At 50.7% G+C, this 25658-nt stretch overlaps 2 protein-coding genes across 5 annotated transcripts in view; one reads left to right on the top strand and one right to left on the bottom strand.

Moving 5' to 3' along the window:
• The window catches only part of LOC139275311 (nuclear mitotic apparatus protein 1-like), a 100810-nt gene extending 93883 nt beyond the window's left edge, over nt 1-6927 (bottom strand). For all 4 annotated transcript variants that reach the window (XM_070892596.1, XM_070892593.1, XM_070892598.1 and 1 more), the window contains exon 1: nt 6803-6927. The gene's annotated coding sequence lies outside the window, so the exon portion shown is untranslated. The remainder of the gene's footprint in view (nt 1-6802) is intronic.
• Nucleotides 6928-7086: 159 nt separating this feature from the next.
• On the top strand, nt 7087-23287 carry lrrc51 (leucine rich repeat containing 51). The gene is made up of 5 exons (XM_070891670.1): nt 7087-7268; nt 11232-11314; nt 17609-17814; nt 20821-20969; nt 23003-23287. The coding sequence occupies exons 1-5, from the start codon at nt 7171-7173 to the stop codon at nt 23136-23138; spliced, it is 672 nt and encodes a 223-aa protein (XP_070747771.1). The 5' UTR covers nt 7087-7170; the 3' UTR covers nt 23139-23287.
• Nucleotides 23288-25658: the final 2371 nt, after the last annotated feature.

Here is a 25658-nt window from a genome sequence, read left to right as displayed (position 1 = left end):
TCGAGCCAACTGCATACACCTCTATTTCCTCTGCCCAGTGTTTATCTAGCCTCCCCTTAAACACATCTATACTATTGGTACACTACACAGAATTTTCTTCTGAATTCTTTATTTGATTTATTGGTGACTATCTTATATTGATGGCCTCTAGTTTTGCTCTTCCCCACAAATGGAAACATTCTCTCTGTATCCACTCTATCAGAACCTTCCATAATTTTAAAAAGACCTCTATTAGGTCACCCCTCAGTCTTTCTCTTTTGAAGAGAAAAGAGACCCATATGTAGATATATTCTCAGTTATGGTATCATACTTGTAAATCTTCTCTGCACCCTATCCAGTGCTTCTATATCATTTTTATAATAACATAAGAAATAGGAGGAGTCGGCCTTTTGACCCTCGAGCCTGCTCCGCAATTTAATAAGATCATGGCTGATCTGATCTTAGGTTCAGCTCCACTTCCCCGCCCGCTCCCCATAACCCTTTACTCCCTTATCGTTCAAAAATCTGTCTATCTCCACCTTAAATATATTCAATGACCCAGCCTCCACAGCTCTCTGGGGCGGAGAATTCCACAGATTTACAACCCTCTGAGAAGAAAAAATTCCTCCTCATCTCAGTTTTAAATGGGCGACTCCTTATTCTTAAACTATATTCTCTAGTTCTAAATTCTCCCACGAGGGGAAACATCCTCTCTGCATCTACCTTGTCGAGCCCCTCAGGATCTTATATGCTTCAATAAGATCACACCTCATTCTTTTAAATTCCAATGAATATAGGCCCAACCTTTCTTCATACGTCAACCCCCTCATCTCAGGAATCAACCTAGTGAACCTTTCCTGAACAGCCTCCAATGCAAGTATATCCCTCCTTAAATACGGAGACCAAAACTGTACGCGGTAGTCAAGGTGTGGCCTCACCAATACCCTGTAATTGTCGAAGGACATTTGCTTTTAGACTCCATCCCCCACAAGATCTAAGATAGCCTGCACTCTGGTTGGTTCCACTATCCTGGATCCACTATGAACTCTTCCTCAAGACTACCTTGGCCAATTTGATTTGTCCAATCAATAAGATTAAAATCACCCAGGATTATTGCTGTACCTTTCTTACAAGCCTCCATTATTTCTTGATTTATACTCTGTCCAACAGTGTAGCTACTGTTAGGGGGCCTATAGACTACGACCACCAGTGACTTCTTCCCCTTAGTATTTCTTATCTCCACCCAAACTGATTCTACATCTTGATCTTCTGAGCCAATATCATTGCTCACGACTGCACTATTCTCATCCTTTATTAACAGAGCTACCCACCTTCTTTTCTTTTCTGTCTATCCTTCTGAATTGTCAAATACCCCTGAATATTCAGTTCCCAGCCTTGGTCACCTTGCAACCACTTCTCTGTAATCATCCCCATTTATATCAATTTGTGCCATCAACTTATCGATCTTGTTACGAATGCTGCGTGCATTAAGAGAATTTTAAATTTTGTCTTTTAACCATTTTTCCCTGCTTTATCCCCACTTTGATACTCTCTTATTTTATACATTCTGTCCCTTCCTGTCACACTCTGGTTATCATTTCCTCCATCGCTATCCTGCTCTTTTCTCTGACTTTTTTAATTTCCGCTCACCTGAAGCCATAATTTGGCGAACAGAACTATATGCAGTACTCGAAATGCGGTCTAACCAAGATTCGATACAAGTTTAGTGTAACTTCCCTACTTTTCAATTCTGTCCCTCTAGAAAAACCCAAGTGCTTGGTTTAGAAGAACATAAGAAATAGGAGCAGGAGTAAGCCATACGGCCCCTCGAGCCTGCTCCACCATTTAATACGATCATGGCCGATCCGATCATGGACTCAGGTCCACTTCCCTGCCCGCTCCCCATAACTCCCTATCCCTTTATCGTTCAAGAAACTGTCTATTTCTGTCCCAAATCTACTCAATGTCCCAGCCTCCTTTTATTTTAAAAAATGGCCTTATTTGCCAATGTCACTACTTTGAGTGATTTGTGTATTTGTACTCCCAGATCCCTTTGCTCTTCTACCCCATTTAGATTTTCATTTTCCAAGTACAGGTAATATGTGACTTATTAAGAAATATACTCTTCGCAAAGTAATAGGTTTGCCAGCAAATACAATTGGTTGTTTCCAACAGGGTTTTACTTCCAGGGATAAATTATACTTTGCAGTGATGCAACAGTGACAGTATAACTCCAGATCCAGGTCCCAACTCTGATGGGAGTGACAGGAAACGCTTTGTCACTACCCACAAAGTATTACTCTGCTGTGTCAGCCGTGGCTCAGTTGGATCAATCCTGAGCCAGAGGGTTGTGGGTTCAAGTCCCACTCCAGAGACTTGAGCATAAAAATCTAGGCTGGCACACCAGTGCAGCACTGAGGGAGCGCTGCACTGTCGGAGGGGCAGCACCGAGGGAGCGCCGCACTGTCGGAGGGGCAGTCTTTCAGATGACAGATTAAACAGAGGCCCCGTCTGCTCTCGGATAAACGTAAAAGATCCCATGGCATTATTTAAAGAGAAGAGGAGTTCTCCTGGTGTCCTGAGCCAATATTGATCCCTCAACCAACATCATTAAAAAACAGATTTTCCATCATTGCATTGCTGGTTGTGGGAGCTTGCTTGTGTGCAACTTGGCTGCCGCATTTCTACAATACAACAGCGACTACACTTCATAAGTACTGAATTGCTTTGGGATGCACTGAGGTTGTAAAAGGCACTACATAAATTTAAGTTCTTTACACCATTGAAGGCTGAGTACAAGGAAGTTCCTGCCAATGTTCTCGAGACATTTTAGGGTTTACAAGCTGGAAACCAGGTTGTGTGAATGCACAAACAGCTTTACCTCCTGTCTGGGACAGTCAGACTGGCAACTGGTATTATACATCAGCTACCGCCAGACTGGAATCAATATCGTAAGCTAATCTCATAGCCTTAAATACTTTTATTCCATTCATGGGATGTGGGTGTTGCTGGCAAGGCCGGCATTTATTGCCCATCCACGAGAGTTCACAGATGTTTCAATGAAGGACCCGATGTCCTCAACTCCAGTTGAGGGGGTGGAAGATGCCTGTGCGTGGATTTTTTTAATGTGGGGTATCTGTTGCACACCAGTCACCACACGGGCTTGACACAGAGCTAGGTCTTTATCCATTGGCAAGGGTTAACCAGGACGACTGGAGACCTGCTCTGCTGCACGGACCTAGTGCACGCAGATATCGCAGTGTGGACTGGGCCCGTGCTGCCCTTGGGTCCTCTGGGCCCCGCACCCTCATTCATCGCACTTCCCCCACGATGTTCCAGGGCCCAACGCTACGGCTCTATTTATAGCCCCGACCTGCGGTGGTGTTCTCACAGAGGTCGGGGCAGCCCATGATGTTCCAGGACCCGGTGCTCCAGCCATGGTGCGCCGGTGTTGGAGGGAGTGAATGTTTAAATTGGAGGAAGGGCTGCCGTACACTTAAAAAAAAGTGTTAACCATCAGTTCTATGGAAGGGCCCCACTCGTGACATTAACCAATCTTTTCTCTTGTTCTCAGTTAACTATTGTCTTTATGGGGAAAAAGATCAGCAGTGTCCAGTGGAGGTCAGTGAAAGCAGCCTCACGCCAGGCCACCCACCTACCTACTGATGCCCCGAGACACAGACTCTTCCCCTGATGACCAGGACACACCTCACACGTGTATTATTGCACTCAACAAACCGACTGTTCAGCAGACTGGAATCTCCTCACACATGGGGAGCCCCGGGAACTTGGGATAATACACAGACTGCAATGCAACAGTCCCAGGGATCAAATTCAGACAAGTGGCAGAACAATGATTAGTTGGCTAACCCCAGGCCATTCAGTTCACACCCGATATCCACCTGCAAATGATTCTCACCAAATCCTCTCATTTATTTTTTCCAAATTCACGGGATGTGGGGATTGCTGGCATTTAGTGCCCATCTCTGGTAGCCCTCGTGAAGGTGGCAGTGGGCCTTCTTCATCCACTACTGTCCTTGTAGCATCCGTGCTCCCACAGAACTCCAGTGTGTGGTGAACAATCTGAGCTTTACCCAATGGCCCGTTTTCCCTGTCATTCTCGGAGCCTTGGAAGTTAGTTCTTCTGTCTTTAATTTGTCGATACCTTTGCGGTCTTTAATACCTCAGTTAACTCAACAACAACTTGTATTTAGATAGTGCCTTTAGCGTAGTGAAATGTCCCAAGGCGCTTCACAGGAGTATTACGAGATAAAAAATTTGACACCGAGCCACACAAGTATAAATGAGGGCAGGTGACCATAAACTTGGTCAAAGAGAAAGGTTTTAAGGAGAGTCTTGAAGGAGGAAAGAGAGGTAGAGAGGCAGAGAGGTTTAGGGAGGGAGTTCCAAAGCTTGGGGCCCAGGCAACAGAAGGCACGGCCATCGATGGTGGAGCGATTATAATCAGGAATTAGAAGAGCGCAGATATCTTGGGGGGTTGGGGGTTGCGGGGCTGGAGGAGATTACAGGGATAGGGAGGGGCGAGAGCCATGGAGTGATTTGTAAACAAGTATGAGAATTTTGAAAGCGAGGTGTTGTGGGATGAGTTGTTAAACCGAGGCCCTTTCTGCCCCCTCATGTGGCTGTAAAAGATCCCAGGGCCACTATCTCGAAGAGTAGCAGGCTGAATCTCCCCGGTGTCCTGGACAATATTTATCTGTTGACCAACATAACTAAACCAGATTATCCAGTCATTATCACATTGCTGTTTGTGGAAGCTTGCAGTGCGCAAAATGGTTGCCATGTTTGCTACATAATAATAGTGACTACACTTCAAAAAGTACTTCATTGGCTGTAAAGCACTTTGGGACATCCGGAGGTGTGAAAGGCGCTATATAAATGCAAGTCTTTATTATTATTATTTACAACAGTTTTAACAATCACCAGCAAAAGCCTCAAATCCTTTTCCATTCCCCAAGGTTTGGTCTCTTTCCCTCATCGCTCCAAGTGCGGACGATGGCTTTTAATCAGAATATGAAAACTCATGGAGATCCTGAACCAACATCACCATATCACACACACACACACGATTAAAATGGGAAAAACAGGCTTCTGATTTTCTTTTATAAAAAGAGCACTTTTTGTGCTCCAGATTATACTTTAGAAGTTTCTGCACATACTTAAACATTCCCAGTGCCATGTTGAGACGCTAGACTCTGACAGAGAACTGCAGCTCGAATGGTTTCCAGCCCAGCCCCAAACTCTCCACCCCCCACATATTCCTTGACTCACCACCCCACATATTCCTCTTGCACCCCCCCATTCCTTTACCTCCCCCCATTCTCCTCCTACACCCCCCCCCCATTCCTTTACCTCCCCCCATTCTCCTCCTGCACCCCCCATTCCCCTCCTGCACCCCCCCATTCTCCTCCTGCACCCCCCCATTCTCCTCCTGCACCCCCCATTCCTTTACCTCCCCCCATTCCCCTCCTGCACCCCCCCATTCTCCTCCTGCACCCCCCATTCTCCTCCTGCACCCCCCATTCCTTTACCTCCCCTCATTCTCCTCCTGCACCCCCCCATTCTCCTCCTGCACCCCCCATTCCTTTACCTCCCCCATTCTCCTCCTGCACCCTCCATTCTCCTCCTGCACCCCCCATTCCTTTACCTCCCCCCATTCCCCTCCTGCACCCCCCCATTCTCCTCCTGCACCCTCCATTCTCCTCCTGCACCCCCCATTCCTTTACCTCCCCCCATTCTCCTCCTGCACCCTCCATTCTCCTCCTGCACCCCCCCCCATTCCTTTACCTCCCCCCATTCTCCTCCTGCACCCCCCATTCCTTTACCTCCCCCATTCTCCTCCTGCACCCCCCCCCATTCTCCTCCTGCACCCCCCATTCTCCTCCTACACCCCCCATTCCTTTACCTCCCCCCATTCCCCTCCTGCACCCCCCCATTCTCCTCCTGCACCCTCCATTCCTTTACCTCCCCTCATTCTCCTCCTGCACCCCCCATTCCTTTACCTCCCCCCATTCTCCTCCTGTACCCTCCATTCTCCTCCTGCACCCCCCCCATTCCTTTACCTCCCCCCATTCTCCTCCTGCACCCCCCCATTCCTTTACCTCCCCTCATTCTCCTCCTGCACCCCCCCATTCCTTTACCTCCCCTCATTCTCCTCCTGCACCCCCCATTCCTTTACCTCCCCCCATTCTCCTCCTGCACCCCCCCCCATTCCTTTACCTCCCCCCATTCTCCTCCTGCACCCCCCCATTCCTTTACCTCCCCCCATTCTCCTCCTGCACCCCCCCATTCCTTTACCTCCCCTCATTCTCCTCCTGCACCCCCCCATTATCCTCCTGCACCCCCATTCCTTTACCTCCCCCCATTCTCCTCCTGCACCCCCCCATTCCTTTACCTCCCCTCATTCTCCTCCTGCACCCCCCATTCCTTTACCTCCCCTCATTCTCCTCCTGCACCCCCCCATTCCTTTACCTCCCCTCATTCTCCTCCTGCACCCCCCCATTCCTTTACCTCCCCTCATTCTCCTCCTGCACCCCCCATTCCTTTACCTCCCCCCATTCTCCTCCTGCACCCCCCCCCATTCCTTTACCTCCCCTCATTCTCCTCCTGCACCCCCCATTCCTTTACCTCCCCCCATTCTCCTCCTGCACCCCCTCATTCTCCTCCTGCACCCCCCATTCCTTTACCCCTCCCCCAGATATTAAAAGGATTTTATTCCCCCTCTCAGCTTCTCCTCAGCCCCCCGAGCCTCAGCCGCTCCTTGACTCCCTCACTTCATGGTACAACCGCCAATGTCTCTTACCGAGCGGGACCGGGCCTGGGGACTAGGCCGCTGATCCTCGGGGTCGATTTTTCTGTCGCCGCCGCGGAACGTTTTTCCCCCTCAGCGGGCTCTGACGTCACAGGCGCTTTCGAATCTGAGCGCCGTTATTGGCCCAACGGCCGACACGTGATCACCATCCGGGTTACTGCGGCCATGTCTCGGTTACTGTGCCCCACCTCAGCATCCGGGTAATCGATCCCGCCCCGCGAGCGTCATCGACATCCGGGAACCGCCGCTCTCTGCAGCCCGACGTGATGGCGTCACGCGTAAACGCGCGCATTGTACGTGCCGTTGCGAGGGGCGCTGGAACAATAATGGCGGCGTAGGCAACGCACCGAGAGAGAGAGATGGCGGCGGCGGACACCACTAGCACTGATTGGGTCCAATGGCCCTCGAACCACCGGCAAGATAGCTTGGATTCTTCGCTGCCGCGGAATATTGCATGGTGAGCTTGGCCCGCTTTGAATTCTGGGTTTTGTAGTCCGTGCCATCAGCCTTTTTTTTTAAAAGGGCAAGTGTGGCCTTTATTTCAATGAAGCAGCGGGAACTACAACATGAAAAATACTTCAAATTATTCCAATCGGCGGCAGGAGTGTGTGTGTGTGGGAACATCAGCCGCCGCAAAGCCCGCCGGGAGTTGTAGTCCGCGGCCGGTCCTCGGCGCTGGGCGGTGCACGCTGACAGACTACAATTCCCGGCGGGCTCCGTGCCAGCATTGTCCCGTTGCCCGTGACAACGCGCTGATGCCCGTGCAGGGAGGACGACCCGCAGCAGGTCACTGGCCCGGCAAATAGGCTCAACTCCAGCCAGCCTGTCCCACACCCCCCACCCAGTCTGTCCCACGCATCATACACACCCCCCACCCAGCCTGTCTCACACCTCATACACACAATATACACACCCCCCACCCAGCCTGTCCCACGCATCATACACACCCCCCACCCAGCCTGTCCCACACCTCATACACACAATATACACACCCCCCACCCAGCCTGTCCCACACCTCATACACACAATATACACACCCCCCACCCAGCCTGTCCCACACAATATACACACCCCCCACCCAGCCTGTCCCACACCTCATACACGCAAAATACACACTCCCCACCCAGCCTGTCCCACACTTCATACACGCAAAATACACACTCCCCACCCAGCCTGTCCCACACATCTCTCACACAATATATACACCCCCCGACCAGCCTGTCCCACACACAATGTACACTCTCCACCCAGCCTGTCCCACACAATATATACACTCCCCACCCAGCCTGTCCCACACAATATACACACTCCCCACCCAGAGCCAGGGCAGGGGTTAGGTGCCGTGGTGAAAATGTCACTGGGCTAGTAATCCTGAGACATGAGTTTGTTAAATTGTGTCAGAATTAAATAAATGGTGAATATAAGAAACAAGAAATAGTAGCAGGAATAGGCCATATGGCCCCTCGAGCCTGCTCTGCCATTCAATGAGATCATGGCTGATCATCGATCTCAAATCCACTTTCCTGCCTGACCTCCATATCGCGTGATTCTCCTAGAGTCCAAAAATCTATCGATCTCAGCCTTGAATATCAAAGACTCAGCATCCACAGCCTATAGGGCAGAGAATTCCAAACATTCACCACCCTCTGAGTGAAGAAATCTCTCCTCATCTCAGTCCTAAATGGCCGACCCCTTATCCTAAGACTGTGCCATCCTAGTTTTGGACACTCCAGCCCGGGGGAAACAACCTCTCAGCATCTATCCTGTAAATCCCATCAGAATCTTGTATGTTTCAATGAGATCACCTCTCATTCACCTAAACTCCAGAGACTTCTTCCTAATTTCTCATCATAGGACAACCCCCTCATCCCAGGAGTCGATCTAGTTTGTTGCACCGCCTCCAAGGGAAGTATATCCTTCCTTCTTCAGACCCAAAACTTTAACTCTGCTTCCTCTCCGCAGATGCTGCCTGACCGGCTGAGACTTCCAGCGTTTTCTGTTTTTATTCCAAATTCCAGCGTCTGCAGTATTTTGCTTTTGTAGACTATCATCATCATCATCATAGGCGGTCCCTCGAAGCGAGGATGACTTGCTTCCATGCCAAAAGGATGAGTTCACAGGTAATTCAATGAAGGACCTGAAGATGCCTGTGCGTGGATTTTTTTAACGTGGGGTGGCCGTTGCACACCAGCCACCACACGGGCTTGACAGAGCGAGGTCTTGGTCCAGTGGCAAGGCTTAACCAGGACGACTGGAGACCAGCTCTGCTGCACGGACCTAGTGCGCACACATATCGCAGTGTGGGCTGGGCCCGTGCTGCCCCTGGGCCCGTGGACCCTCGCCTCTTCTGGCCCTGAACTCACGCCTCTCCTGGGCCCCGATCATGTCGCTCCACGATCTCTCACCGCTCCTTCGCCCCGACCTCGCCGCTCCTGTACCTGCCCACGCTCCAATCACCGACCTGGACCTTGATGATGTCCCTCTTCGCTGCCGTTGCCCTCCTGCACCAGCTCGTGCTGTACCTTGCCCTGGTACGCCGTCACACTGCTATAAGGCTGGTGACAGTACTAATTTTAAAAGAAAACATTTGTTATGCTTGGGTCCTGTGGGAGTTTTTCAACCTGTGAAATGTTAGTTTTACACCTCAGAAAGGACAGCAGCATAAATGCAAAGTGTCTGATGTTATAATTAGAAATGGTGCGGCAGCATAGTAGCTATGTTACTGGACTAGTAATCCCAAGGCCTGAGCTAATGATCCGGTGACATGAGCTCAAATCCCACCATGACTGCTGGGAATTTTAATTCAGTTAATTTAATTCAGGGAATTTCATTTCCTACATTACAACAGTGACTACACTCCAAAAGTACGTCATTGGCTGTAAAGCACTTTGAGACATCTGGTGATGGTGAATATATAAATACAAGTCTTTTAATTAAATAAATCTGGAATTAAAAGCTAGCATCAGTAATGATGATGGATTATTGTAAAAACCCAACTGGTTCACTCATGTTCCAAAAGTTTAGCTGGAAGTTAGATTTAATCGAGGTGTTCAAAGCCACAAAGGGTTTTGATAGAGTAGATGATGGGAAACTGTTTCGACTATTAAGGAGGATGGGTAACCAGAGGGACACAGATTGAAGATAATCGGCAAAAGGACCGGAGGGGGGAGATGGGGAGAATGTTTTTACGCAGCGAGTTGTTGTCATCGGGAACACGCTGCCTGAAAGGACAGTGGGAGCAGATTCAATAGTAACTTTCAAAAGGGAATTTGATAAATACTTGATGGGGTAAAATTACAGGGCTATGGGGAAAGAGCAGGGGTTGTGGGATTAATTGGCTTGCTCGTTCAGAGTTGACACAGGTGATGTTGTGTATGCATAATGTATGTACTGTAACAATAGACCACTGAATGTACCTTCACACTGTATACACCATACCAGTACCACCAGAGGGTGCTACTGGTGGAGACTAAGGGTCACCTGCACACTGCAGGTAACCAGATATAAAAGGGAGCTCACTTCACTGCATCCTCACTCAGGGAGCTACAGTAAATGGACTAAGGTTACAACCGTTTAAGTACAAGACCTTACCTCGTGGTGTCATTACTAGAGTGCTTACATATGTAACAACTGGCGACAAGGATCCTTTTGTGCTGTGACCTCCTTTGCCTCTGCGTCCAGTTCTGAAAAGCTCTGGTGAGAGGTTTTTCAGCATCAAAGGCGATGCAAGTTGTGTAGACAGTGAGTGTTGGCAGAAGCCAGGTCCATTACGATTCGGGCTGTTGATTGCACAAATCTTTTTTTCCTGACTCAGCCTCATTGGAAACAAAATTTTCAATCTTCCACATGCAGTGTCTGGGTCAGCCTCCCCAGGTTTAACAATGAACCCCCGCTCACAGACTGGATGTTATGATGGTTGGGCACTCGGCATGTTTTTCCTCTGTTCCCAAGGCCTCACCCCTCCTTATCTCGGTAACCTCCTCCAACCCTCCGAGATATTTGCGCCTCTTCAGCATCCCTGATTATAATCGCTCCACCATTGGTGGCCGTGCCTTCTGTTGCCTGGGCCCCAAGCTCTGGAACTCCCTCCCTAAACCTTTCCGCCTCTCTACCTCTCCTCCTTTAAGATGCTCCTTAAAACCTACCTCTTTGATTAAGATTTTGGTCACTTGCCCTAATATCTCTTTATGTGATCGGAGTCAAATTTTGTCTGATAATCACTCCTGTGAAGCACCTTGGGACGTTTTACTAGTTAAACTGTTGTTGTTCCTGTCTCATCCGAAAGGTGGATAATACTATGATAGAGTAAGGGTTCAATCTGTTTGCTCTATCGGATCTATTTACTAATTAAATAAAATTCTCTTTTTTCCCCCTCCATTTTGTACGATAACTAATAACGTTTTGTACTTTATTCCCACAGGACCACTAACACGACAGATTACGACTCCATCTTGTACGGTCCAATTGTGGATTATTCCTTCAGAAATCTGGACACTTTACCTGGTGACATATGCTATTCTAGAAATCTTCACAACAACACTGCACACTGCGTTAATGTTAATCGTGGAAAACAAGACTTGCATTTCTATAGCACCTTTCACAACCTCAGGGCGTCCCAAAGTGCTTTACAGCCAATGAAGTACTTCTAGACATGTAGTCAATGTTGTAATGTACAAAACGCGACAGGCAATTTGTGCACAGCAAGCTCCCACGCACAGCAACGTGATAATGACCAAATAAGTGATGTTGATTGAAGGATAAATATTGGCCCCAGGACAAACTCCAATGCTCTTTGTTTTTACATTCACCTGAGGAGAGAGAGCAGATGGGGCCTCGGTTTAACATCTCAGCCGAAAGCCGAGACCTCCGACAATGCGGCGCTCCCTCAGCACCGCCCCTCCGACAGTGCAGCGCTCCCTCAGCGCCGCCCCTCCGACGATGTGGCGTTCCCTCAGCACCGCCCCTCCGACAGTGCGGCGCTCCCTCAGCACCGCCCCTCCGACAGTGCGGCGCTCCCTCAGCACTGCCCCTCCAACACTGCGGCGTTCCCTCAGCACCGCCCCTCCGACAGTGCGGCGCTCCCTCAGCACCGCCCCTCCGACAGTGCGGCGCTCACTCAGCACTGCCCCTCCGACAGTGCGGCGCTCCCTCAGCACTGCCCCTCCGACAGTGCGGCGCTCCCTCAGCACTGCCCCTCCGACAGTGCGGCGCTCCCTCAGCACTGCCCCTCCGACAGTGCGGCGTTCCCTCAGCGCCGCCCCTCCGACGATGTGGCGCTCCCTCAGCGCCGCCCCTCCGACGCTCCCTCAGCACCGCCCCTCCGACAGTGCGGCGCTCCCTCAGCACCGCCCCTCCGACAGTGCGGCGCTCCCACACTGGGAGTGTCAGTCTAGATTTGTGCTCAAGTCTCTGGCGTGGAACTTGAACCCACAATCTTCTGACTCAGAGACGAGTGTGCTACCAACTGAGCCACTGGCTGACGCCATTTTAATCATAACGCAAGACTCCATCCATTCTCCGAGCGGTCACCGCAGTACTAGTTCCCCCTAAGCTTCAAATACACCTTCACTGTGCAGATATCCCCATGGGGCTCTGGCATGTTTGGAAACTTGCTGATAGTCTGTGCTATGTCATCACCTACTCTCTATCCCCTGCATCCTCTTGCAGCCCCTCCAACCTACCCATTTGGCAACTCACCAAGCCTAATTCGGCTCGGCCTAGAAGGACAAGGGCAGCAGGCGCATGGGAACACCACCACCTCCACGTTCCCCTCCGAGTCACACACCATCCCGACTTGGAAATATATCTCTTCCTTCATCATTGGTTGAAAATCCTGGAACTCCCTCCCTAACAGCACTGTGGGAGCACCTTCACCACACGGACTGCAGCGGTTCAAGAAGGCGGCACACCACCACCTTCTCAAGGGGCAAATAGGGATGGGCAATAAATGCCGGCCTGGCCAGTGACACCCAAATCCTGAATGATTTTTTTAAAATTCCCTCTGGTTGGAACCGTCGGCTGAAAATCCGGGCAAGTGTATGTAAATGAAATTAAAATGAGGGGTTGCAGCTACCACCATGTTTGCTCCAGTGGTTGCGAGGACCACTGTTGGGACCCATACTTCACTGTTAAAAGGTGATCGGAAAGGGCCTTGGGAGGTGGCGGTCCCAATGAAGAGGGACCTTGTCTCTCGAGTAAACTCTGCTGCCCGTGTCCTAATTCGCACCAAGTCCCGTTCACCCATCACGCTCCATGCTCGCTGACCTAGATTGGCTTCCGTTCCAGAAACACCTCGATTTTAAAACTCTCATCCTGGTTTTCAAATCCCTCCCTGGGCTGCTTGAGTGGGGTGCCCCAGGGCACCTGTAGAAGCAGAACCCCCAAAGCCAGTGCCGCCTTCAGAAGGGCAGTAAAGTGAAAGAATTTGGAGCACGGGGGGAGGGGGGAGGGAAAGAAAAATTACATGACAACAATTCCACTGACATGCGTGGGGGACCCTGTCACCGAGGTTAGCAGCGTTTGTGCCCGGATCGCGCGGATATCAAAGAGAAGATGTCCGAGATTCTGGCCACAGTTCTTCGATCCTCCTACAATACATAAATTGTGCCCTGAGATTGGGATGTAACAAGTAGTTCCGGAAGGGAGGAGCAAGTTTAAGAGAAATTTGCTCCATGGAATGCTTTGCCATAGGTAGTCGTTGGGGGGAGGGGCCATAGTTTAGCAGGGGGAGCAGTGGAAGGGACCCCAATGAAAGAGACCAATGCATCTTTTAAAGGATATTTAGAAACATAGAAAATAGGTGCAGGAGTAGGCCATTCGGCCCTTCGAGCCTGCACCGCCATTCAATAAGATCATGGCTGATCATTCCCTCAGTACCCCTTTCCTGCTTTCTCTCCATACCCCCTGATACCTTTGGCTGTAAGGGCCATATCTAACTCCCTCTTGAATATATCCAACAAACTGGCCTCAACAGCTTTCTGTGGTAGACAATTTCATAGGTTCACAATTCTCTGGGTGAAAAAGTTTCTCCTCATCTCGGTTCTCGGTGACTTGCCCCTTATCCTTCGATTGTGACCCCTGGTTCTGGACTTCCCCAACATCAGGAACATTCTTCCTGCATCTAACCTGTCCAGTCCCATCAGAATTCTATATGCTTCTATGAGATCCCCTCTCATTCTTCTAAATTCCAGTGAATATAAGCCGAGCCGATCCAGTCTCTCATATGTCAGTCCTGCCATCCGGGCATCAGTCTGGTGAACCTTCGCTGCACTCCCTCAATAGTAAGAATGTCCTTCCTCAGATTAGGAGACCAAAACTGCACACAATACTCAAGGTGTGGTCTCACCAAGGTCCTGTACAACTGCAGTAAGATCTCCCTGCTCCTATACTCAAATCCCCTCGCTATGAAGGACAACTTGCCATTTGCTTTCTTAACTGCCTGCTGTACCTGCATGCCGACTTTCAATGGCTGATGTAACATGACACCCGGGTCTCGTTGCACCTCCCCCTTTCCTAATTTGTCACCATTCAGTTAATAATCTGCCTTCCTGTTTTTGCCATCAAAGTGGATAACCTCACATTTATCCACATTATACTGCATCTGCCATGCATTTGCCCACTCACCTAACCTGTCCAAGTCACCCTCACAGCTCTCACTGCTACCCAGCTTAGTGTCATCTGCAAACTTGGAGATACTGTATTCAATTCCTTCGTCTAAATCATTAATGTATATTGTAAATAGCTGGGGTCCCAGCACTGAGCCCTGTGGTACCCCACTAGTCACTGCCTGCCATTCTGAAAAGGACCCGTTTACCCCGACTCTCTGCTTCCTGTCTGCCAACCAGTTTTCTATCCACGCGTACATTACCCCCAATACTATGTGCTTTAATTTTGCACACCAATCTCTTGTGTGGGACCTTGTCAAAAGCCTTTTGAAAGTCCAAATACACCACAGCCACTGGTTCTCCCTTGTCCACTACTAGTTACATCCTCAAAAAATTCTAGACGATTTGTCAAGCATGATTTGCAAAGTGCTATAGAACAGAGGGACCCAGGGGTCCTTGTGCATGAAACACAAAAAGTTAGTATGTAGGTACAGCAAGTGATCAGGAAGGCAAATGGAATGTTGGCCTTTATTGCAAGGGGGATAGAGTATAAGAACATGAGAAATAGAAACAGGAGTTGGTCATACGGCCCCGCTCCGCCATTCAATAAGATCATGTCTGATCTGATCATTGACTCAGCTCCACCTCCTTGCCCACTCCCCAAAACCCGTTATCCCCTTACCGTATAAAAGCAGAGAAGTCCTGCTACAACTGTACAGGGTATTGGTGAGGCCACACCTGGAGTACTGCGTGCAGTTTTGGTTTCTGTATTTAAGGAAGGATATACTTGCATTGGAGGATGTTCAGAGAAGGTTCACTAGGTTGATTCCCGAGATGAGGGGGTTGACTTATGGGGATAGGTTGTGTAGGTTGAGCCTATACTCATTGGAGTTCAGAAGAATGAAAGGTGATCTTATTGAAACATATAAGATAATGAGGGGGCTCGACAAGGTGGATGCAGAGAGGATATTTCCACTGACAGGGGAAACTAAAACTAGGGGACATAGTCTTAGAACAAGGGGCTGCCCATTTAAAACTGAGATGAGGAGAAATTTCTTCTCTGAGGATTGTAAATCTGTGGAATTCTCTGCCCCAGAGAGCTGTGGAGGCTGGGTCATTGAACATATTTAAGGCTGAGGTAGACAGATTTTTGAGCGATAAGGGAATAAAGGGTTATGGGGAGCAGGCAGGGAAGTGGAGCTGAGTCCATAATCAGATCAGTCATGACCTTATTGAATGGCGGAGTAGACTCGAGGGGCCAAATGGCCAACTCCTGCTCCTATTTCCTATGTTCTTATATGTGACTTCCCTATTTTTCTCACCAATAGAGGTGCCCCAGGGAGGGGAGAGGTGCCAGAGTTGGGGGGAGGGGCAATGGGGAGGGCGCCCCAGTGAGGGGGGAACGCCAGTGTTGGGAGAGGTGTAATGGGGAGGGCGCCCCAGTGAGGGGGGAATGCCAGTGTTGGGAGAGGTGTAATGGGGAGGAGGCCACAGTGAGGGAGAACAGTGTTGGGAGAGGTGTAATGGGGAGGGAGCCCCAGTGAGGGGGGAATGCCAGTTTTGGGAGAGGTGTAATGGGGAGGGCGCCCCAGTGAGGGGGGAATGCCAGTGTTGGGAGAGGTGTAATGGGGAGGAGGCCCTAGTGAGGTGCGGGGACAATAGGGAGGAGCCAGAGTGAGTGCGTGGGGACACAGTGAGGGGCAGCGCCAGTGTGAGAGTGCGGGAATTGGGTAAATACTTGTCGGGGAGAACATTTTCAGGGCTATGGGGAAAATGTAGGGAGAGTAATTGTATCGCTCTTTCAAAGAGCCGGTACAGGCACGATGGGCCGAAAGGCCTCCTGTTCTGTATCATTTGAATAATTATTTGAAGCAGCAAGATACAGGGCTATGGGAAGAGAGCAGGGCAGTGGGATTAGTTTGGGGATTGATACAGGGCTATGGGGAGAGAGCGGGGCAGTGGGATTAGTTTGGGGATTGATACAGGGCTATGGGGAGAGAGCGGGACAGTGGGATTAGTTTGGGATTGATACAGGGCTATGGGGAGAGAGCGGGGCAGTGGGATTAGTTTGGGATTGATACAGGGCTATGGGAGAGCGCGGGGCAGTGGGATTAGTTTGGGATTGATACAGGGCTATGGGAGAGCGCGGGGCAGTGGGATTAGTTTGGGATTGATACAGGTTATGGGGAGAGAGCGGGGCAGTGGGATTAGTTTGGGATTGATACAGGCTATGGGGAGAGAGCGGGGCAATGGGATTAGTTTGGGATTTTTACAGGGCTATGGGGAGAGAGCGGGGCAGTGGGATTAGTTTGGGATTGATACAGGCTATGGGGAGAGAGCGGGGCAGTGGGATTAGTTTGGAATTGATACAGGGCTATGGGGAGAGAGCGGGACAGTGGGATTAGTTTGGGATTGACACAGGGCTATGGGGAGAGAGCGGGGCAGTGGGATTAGTTTGGGATTGATACAGGGCTATGGGAGAGCGCGGGGCAGTGGGATTAGTTTGGGATTGACACAGGAATTGATACAGGGCTATGGGGAGAGAGCGGGGCAGTGGGATTAGTTTGGGATTGATACAGGGCTGTGGGAGAGCACGGGGCAGTGGGATTAGTTTGGGATTGACACAGGAATTGATACAGGGCTATGGGGACAGAGCGGGGCAGTGGGATTAGTTTGGGATTGACACAGGAATTGATACAGGCTATGGGGAGAGGGGGGCAGTGGGATTAATACAGGGCTATGGGGAGAGCGCGGGGCAGTGGGATTAGTTTGGGACTGACACGGTGATTGATACAGGATTATGGGGAGAGAGTGGGGCAGTGGGATTAGTTTGGGATTGATACAGGCTATGGGGAGAGAGCGGGGCAGTGGGATTAGCTGTGGATTGATACATGGCTATGAGGAGAGAGCGGGGCAGTGGGATTAGTTTGGGATTGATACAAGCTATGGGGAGAGCGCGGGGCAGTGGGATTAGTTTGGGATTGATACAGGCTATGGGGAGGGAGCGGGGCAGTGGGATTAGTTTGGGGATTGCTCCAGCAAAGAGCCATCTCACAATCAATGGGCTGAATGGCCCCATTTTGTGCTATAAATGGTCCTGACTCCAGTTGTATTAATTTGTATGGTGTGGTTCCATTATTCTGCCAGGGCTCTCAGACTCCCACATTTTTAACTGTTTCTTTCCACCATGCAGACTGCCTTAAATTGACCCCTCGGCCTGGGTTCCGCCAGTACCAGTATACTGAGGACAAGAAGCTGAAGAGCTGCTCCCTACGTCTGAGCAACAACCGCCTGTGCGACCTGAGCGGTCTGAACCAGCTGATCGGCATTCTGTTTGTGGAACCCACGCGATTGTTCTGGATCGACCTCTCCTTCAACTCCTTCCCCATCATCGATCCCGTAGGTTGCCGGACGCTGGCTCCTTTTTTCTCAATGAAATTAAACTATTTTTCTTTCCTAATAGATCTCTGTTTTGTCTGGCACTGAGGAGACGGGCTCAGCAACTTGTAGGATCAGGAGATGATCAATTGGCCTAACAATCGCATCCCTTTTACTTTCAACCCCACCCACCCTCTCCCCAAATCCCCCAACACCACCCCCCAAATCCCCCAACACCACCCCCCACCTCCCCAAATCCCCCACCCACCCACCCTCTCCCCAAATCCCCCAACACCACCCCCCACCTCCCCAAATCCCCCACCCACCCACCCACCCTCTCCCCAAATCCCCCACCCACCCACCCTCTCCCCAAATCCCCCACCACCACCCACCCTCTCCCCAAATCCCCCACCCACCCACCCTCTCCCCAAATCCCCCACCCACCCACCCTCTCCCCAAATCCCCCACCACCACCCCCCACCTCCCCAAATCCCCCAACACCACCCCCCACCTCCCCAAATACCCCAACCCCTCCCCAAATACCCCAACCCCTCCCCCATCTCCCCAAATACCCCAACCCCTCCCCCCACCTCCCCAAATACCCCAACCCCTCCCCCACCTCCCCAAATCCCCCAACCCCTCCCCCCACCTCCCCAAATCCCCCAACCCCTCCCCCCACCTCCCCAAATCCCCCAACCCCTCCCCCCACCTCCCCAACCCCTCCCCCACCTCCCCAAATACCCCAACCCCTCCCCCACCTCCCCAAATACCCCAACCCCTCCCCCACCTCCCCAAATATCCCAACCCCTCCCCCACCTCCCCAAATACCCCAACCCCTCCCCAAATACCCCAACCCCTCCCCAAATACCCCAACCCCTCCCCCCACCTCCCCAAATACCCCAACCCCTCCCCCACCTTCCCAAATCCCCCAACCCCTCCCCAAATACCCCAATCCCTCCCCCACCTCCCCAAATACCCCAACCCCGCCCCCCCCACCTTCCCAAATACCCCAACCCCTCCCCCAAATCCCCCAACCCCACCTCCCCCAACCCCTCCCCCAAATCCCCCAACCCCACCTCCCCCACATCCCCCAACCCCACCCCAAAATCCCCCAACCCCTCCCCCACCTCCACAAATCCCCCAACCCCACCCACCACCTCCCCAAATCCCCCAACCCCACCCCCACCTCCACCTCCCCAAATCCCCCAACCCCACCCACCTTCTCCCCAAATCCCCCAACCCCATCCACCCTCTCCCCAAATCCCCCAACCCCTCCCCCACCTTCCCAAATCCCCCAACCCCACCTACTCAACTTCTCCCCATATCCTTCAATCCCTTCTCTCTAGAGAAACTTCTGATCGTCCCTCCACCCTCTTCACACTGACTCCTTCAGTGTCTTTCCCTGGGCCCTTGTTCTATAACTCAATTCTCAGGGTTGGAAAGGGTTTCCCTTGTTTGCCTTCTTACCAATTTTTAGCTCTTGTTTCCTGGTATTTGAACCCGTCCCTATCCTGAATAATTCTGCTTGAATCACTTTGGCCAATCCCCTTTCAATCTGGCCAAGTTCAGTAAGGTCACTTCACAATCTTTTGCCCAAATAAAACAAGTTCTTTGTTCCGCAAATTCCTGATGGTCGACATCATTGTCATTACTGGATTTCTCACAAGCCCAATACCCTCCATGGCCTCGCCCGCTCCCTATCTCTCTAACTTTACTCCAGCCCTGCAACCCTCCGAGAACTCTGCGCTCCTCCAACTCTGGCCTCCTGTGCATCCCCCGCTCAATTCACCACACCATTGGTGCCTTCCGCCATGTAGGCCCTAAGCTCTACAATTCCTCCCTAAACCTCCCGTCTCCTTAAAACCTACCTCCGACCAAGCTTTTAAGTTACCCCTCCTAATAGCTCCTTGTGTGGCTCGGTGTAAATCTATATCTGAACGCTCCGATGAAGCACCTTGGGATATATTACTTCTTTAAGCATGCTCTATAAATACAAGTTGTTGCATCTGTGATGGGACAGTGTAGCAGGGAGCTTTCCTCTATATCTTCAGTGAGTGCCTGAAATGAAACGGTTCCCTTCTACAGCATCAGTGTTCCTCACCTTCAGCCCAAATTCACGGCAACACAAATTTTAAAAAAAACTTTCATTTCTATAGCACCGTTAACATCCCCAGGACATCCCAACATGCTTTACACCCAATAAAATGTAGTCATTGTTGAAACGCATCAGCCAATTTGGACACAGCAAGCTCCCATAAACAGCAATGTGATAAATGACTCGATAATCTGTTTTAGTAATGTTGATTTGAGGGATAAATATTGGCCGACACCGGGGATAACTCCCCTGCTCTTCAAAATCGTGTCCATCGGATCTTTTACATCCACCTGAGATAGGAGATAGGAGATGGGGACTCGGTTTAACATCTCATCTGAAAGATGGCACCTCCGACAGTGCGGCGCTCCCTCAGTACTGCCCCTCCGACAGTGCGGCGCTCCCTCAGTACTGGCCCTCCGACAGTGCGGCACTCCCTCAGTACTGGCCCTCCGACAGTGCGGCGCTCCCTCAGTACTGCCCCTCCGACAGTGCGGCGCTCCCTCAGTACTGCCCCTCCGACAGTGCGGCGCTCCCTCAGTACTGCCCCTCCGACAGTGCGGCGCTCCCTCAGTACTGGCCCTCCGACAGTGCGGCGCTCCCTCAGTACTGCCCCTCCGACAGTGCAGCACTCCCTCAGTACTGCCCCTCCGACAGTGCGGCGCTCCCTCAGTACTGCACTGGGAGTGTCAGTCTAGATTTTTGTGCTGAAGTCTCTGGAGTGGGACTTGAACTCACGACCTTCTGCCTCCGTGGCGAGGGTGCTGCCCACTGAGCCTCAGCTGACACCTGGTTTTAGGGAATTAGGAACCAACACGATGAATGTTACTGGATGAACTGGCAATATATAGAATAATGCCACACTGTCACGTCGGTTTGGTGGGGTCAGGGGGGTATATCAATGGCTGATTGTCGCCATTTTCATCTCTCAACAGGTCCTGATCCAGTGCAGCAACCTGCAGATCCTGAATCTCCATGGCAACCAGATCAGTGAACTGTTCCAGATGGACAAGCTGGCCACACTGCCTCACATGCGGAGTCTGACCATGCACGGCAACCCCGTGGAGCTGATGAAAGGATACAGGTACCCTGACCTGGCATCTCTGCTGCCTCAGCTCTCTGCTGGCAATGCATTGTCGCTGCCCCCTCTCAGTCAACTAGTGAACTGCAGCGTAAACCCAAGACCAAATGCACCTCCTCCCTCCCGAGGGGCACCGAATCCTCCCCCGGGTACAATACTACAGCTGCGTACTCTCCCTCTCTTTCTCTCGCCCCTTCTCTATCTCGCTCTCTGTGTCTCTCCCTCCCTCTTACTCTGTCTCTCGCCCTCTCTCCTTCTCGGTCTCTATCTCTCTCCCTCTCTCTCTAATTCGCTCTCTGTCTCTCGTTCTCTCTATCACTGTCTCTCGCCCTCTCTCTCCTTCACCCACTATCTCTGACTCCCTCTCTATCTCTGTCTCTCGTTCTTTGTCTCTGTCTCTTTCCTTCTCTTTATCTCCCCATCGCCCCCCTGCAATGCATTTCCTCCATCAAAGAACTGCACCTTACAATCACAGAATGATACAGCCCAGAAGGAGGCCATTCGACCCATCGTGTTTGTGCCGGCTCTTCAGAGCGATCCAATTAGTCCCAGACCCCCGCTCTTTTCCTATAGTCCTGTAAAAAATTCCCCTTCAAGTATTTATCCAATTCCTGTTTGAAAGTTACTATTGAATCTGCTCCCACCGCCCTTTCAGGCAGATCACAACTCGTTGCATTGAAAAAAAGTGTCTCCTCCCCAGTTGTTCTTGTCCCTCTTCGCTGTCACCCTAGGACCCTGGGATTTACAAATAGAGGCTGAGAGTATAAAAGCAAGGAAGTTATGCTAAATCCTTATAAAGCACTGGTTAGGTCCAAGCTGGAGTATTGTGTCCAATTCTGGGCACTGCACTGTAGGAAGGATGTGAAGGCCTTAGAGAGGGCGCAGAAAAGATTTACGAGAATGGTTCCAGGGATGAGGGACTTCAGTGACGTGGATAGACTGGAGAAGCTGGGGTTGTTCTCCTTGGAGCAGAGAAGGTTGAAAGGAGATTTGATCGAGGTGTTCAAAATCATGAAAGGTTTTGATGGAGTAAATAAGGAGAAACAGTTCCCAGGGGCGGGCGGGTCGGTAACCAGAGGACACAAATTGACGATAATCGGCAAAAGAACCAGAGGGGGAGACGAAGACAAATGTTTTTTCGCAGTGAGTTGTTGTGATCGGGAACGCGCTGCCTGAAAGGGCGGTGGGAGCAGATTCAATCGTAACTTTCAAAAGGGAGTTGGGTGAATACTTAAAGGAAAAAATTGTAGGTGGCTGAGGAATTTTGTTTGATAATGCTACCGTGGGACATTTCACTACGTTAAAGGCACTATATAAATGCAAGCTGTTGAAACTCGCACCAAGTCCCACTCACCCATCACCCCCTGTGCTCACTGCCGTGTGTCCTAACTCGCACCAAGTCCCGCTCACCCATCACCCCCTGTGCTCTCTGCCCCGCGTCCTAACTCTCACCGAGTCCCGCTCACCCATCACTCCTTGTGCTCGCTGACCAACATTGGTTCTGGTTAAGCAATGCCTCCATTTCAAAATTCTCATCCTTATTTTCAAATCCTTCCATGGCCCTCACCCCTCCCTATCTCTGTAATCTCCTCCAGCCCCACAACACCCCCGAGATGTCTGCGCTCCTCTAATTCTGCCCTCCTGAGCATCCCTGATTATAATCGCTCCACCATTGGTGGCCGTGCCTTCTGTTGCCTGGGCCCCAAGCTCTGGACCTCCCTCCCGAAACCTCTCTTTCCTCCTTCAAGATACTTCTTTGACCAAGCTTTTGGTCACCTGCGCTAATTTCTACTTATGTGGCTCAGTGTCAAATTTTTTATCTCAATACTGCTGTGAAGCGTCTCGGGATGTTTCACGACGTTAAGGTGCTATATAAATACAAGTTGTTATTGTTAAAAAGGTGAGTGGGACAGCTCTATCAAAGAGCTGGCACAGCAAGCGTGAGCCGAATGGCGGCCTCCGGTGTGTACGATTCTGTGAAACCCCAGCTGCTGGAGTTGAACCCTCTCTCTCTGTCTCTCTCCCTCCCTCTCAAGGAGCTACATAGTGGGGACCATCCCACAGTTAAAGTCGCTGGACTACAGCTTCATCACCAAACAAGACCGCTCCATTGCCGCCGTCCTCAAGTCATTCACCAGACACAAGCATCCCGCCAGGAGAAAGTACAAGTAGATTCCACAGCGGTGGCGTGCTGGCGGGATCACTGCCGGATTACCGGCTCGAGCAGAGTCAGAGAGTCAGGAACAATGGAACTTTCTCCCAAATCAATTTGATAATTGATAGTGTTGATGATTTTTAACAAGATTATTTGATGTCTCTCCTTTCTGGTGGTGATTGTGCGTTGGGGCGGGGAGGGAGGAGCTGGGGAGTGCGCTGAGGCGAGGAGGGGGGATCTGGGGTGGGGAGAGGTTCTGCTGTGCGCTGAGGCGAGGAGGGGGGGATCTGGGGTGGGGAGGGGTTCTGCTGTGCGCTGAGGCGAGGAGGGGGGAGCTGGGGAGCCGGTGTGCGTTGGAGGAAGGAAGGAGCTGGTGAGGGGAGGGGTTCTGCTCTGCGTTGGGGCGGGAAGGAGAGAGCTGGGGACGGGAGGGGAGGGGTTCTGCTCTGCATTCGGGCGGGGAGGGGTGAAGGTGTCTCTGGGGAGGGGAGGGGAGGGGAGGGGAGGGGGTGTGCAGGCGAGACTCCCTTCAGGGGTATGGGGGAGTGGTTACTGAAGCAGGAGAGCACACTGACTGTGACTGGTTATCTGGTACGTACCGCCTGTGAGATGTGATGTGTCCCACTCCCACACTGACCCAGAGCTCTCCGGGTGGCACAGTGAATCAGGATTTGCCGCAAGCTGGAGACTTGTAATGCCTCTGGCAGGTTGGTCAATACCAAAGGTCATAGATTGAAAATCATTGGCAAAGATTGAGGGGGAGATGAGAATTTTTACACCAAGTTGCTGGGGTCTGGCTGCTCGATCTGAAATGGTGGTGACAGCTGATTCCATCAGTAATTTTAAAAGGGAGAGTTGGACAGGTTCTGGACAACGAGGAACTGACAGGGTTATGGAAAACATGTGGGACAAAGCACGACTGCTCTTTGAGAGCCAACACTGACAGGACAGGCCAAATGGCAGCCTTCTGTGCTGGAAGTTTCTATGATTCTAAAAGGTTAATGCATTTCTAGGTTTTATCACGAGATGTAGAATATAAAAGCCAAGAGGTAATGACGAGCCAGTTTAAAACGGCAGGACCTCATTCCTAGCATTGTGTGCAGTATTAGGCTCCAGTCTAATAGGAAGGATATCAGAGGGAACAGATTCACTCTGCTGCTCGGTGTGAGAAATACAAAGATGGAAACTTGGGTCTTTTCATTAAAACGACGCAGATCAGGGAGTGCAATGATTCAAGTGTTTAACAGTATGAAAGGATGGGATGGGGTAGATAGCAGACTGTTTACAGTAGCTGAGGGGCCAAAGATACAAGATTAAACATACAGGATTTCAGAGGGGTCAGGAAAAATGTCTTCACGCAGAATTGGGAGGCTGTGGAATTCACTCCCAGGCCTAGTGGTCGAGACAGAAACGGTCAACAATGAAGATCAGATTGGATAGGTGCTTGAGGGAACAGGGCAGGTAAACATACAAAATAGGAGTAGGCCATTCAGCCCTTTGAGCCTGCACCACCATTGAATATGATCATGGCTGATCATGTAACTTCAGTACCCCATTCCTGCTTTCTCTCCATACCCCTTGTTCCCTTTAGCCGTAAGGGCCACATCTAACTCCCTTTTGAATATATCTAACGAACTGACCTCAACAACTTTCTGTGGTAGAAAATTCTACAGGTTCACAATTCTGAGTGAAGAAGTTTCTCCTCATCTCGGTCCTAAATGGCATACTCCTTATCCTTAGACTGTGACCCCAGGTTCTGGAATTCCCCAACATCGGGAACATTCTTCCCGCATCTAACCTGTCCAGTCCTGTCAGAATTTTATATGTTTCTATGAGATCCCCTCTCATTCTTCTGAATTCCAGTAAATATAAGCCTAGTCACCCCAGTCCTCCTTCATATGTCAGTCCTACCATCCCAGGAATCAGTCTGGTGAACCTTTGCTGCACTCCCTCAATAGCAAGGATGTCCTTCCTCAGATTAGGAGACCAAAACTGAACACAATATTCCAGGTGAGGCCTCACCAAGGCCCTGTACAACTGCAGTAAAACATCCCTGCTCTTATACTCAAATCCCCTAGCTCTAAAGGCCAACATGCCATTTGCCACCTTCACCGCCTGCTGTACCTGCATGCCTACCTTCAATGACTGATGAACCATGACAGCCAGGTCTCATTGCATCTCCCCTTTTTCTAATCGGTCACCATTCAGATAATATTCTGCCTTCCTGTTTTTTTCCACCAAAGTGGATAACCTCGCATTTATCCACATTATACTGCATCTGCCATGCATTTGCCCACTCACCTAACCTGTCCAAGTCACCCTGCAGCCTCTTAGCGTCCCCCTCACAGCTCACATCGCCACCCAGCTTAGTGTCATCTGCAAACTTGGAGATATTACATTCAATTCCTTCGTTTAAATCATTAATGTATATTGTAAATAGCTGGGGTCCCAGCACTGAACCTTGCGTTATCCCACTAGTCACTGCCTGCCATTCTGAAAAGGACCCGTTTATCCCGACTCTTTGCTGCCTGTTTGCC

Source organism: Pristiophorus japonicus, chromosome 10 (genome assembly GCF_044704955.1).
Source record: "Pristiophorus japonicus isolate sPriJap1 chromosome 10, sPriJap1.hap1, whole genome shotgun sequence".
In the NCBI taxonomy this organism is placed as follows: Eukaryota; Metazoa; Chordata; class Chondrichthyes; family Pristiophoridae; genus Pristiophorus; species Pristiophorus japonicus.
This window is presented reverse-complemented; position numbering and strand designations above follow the sequence as displayed.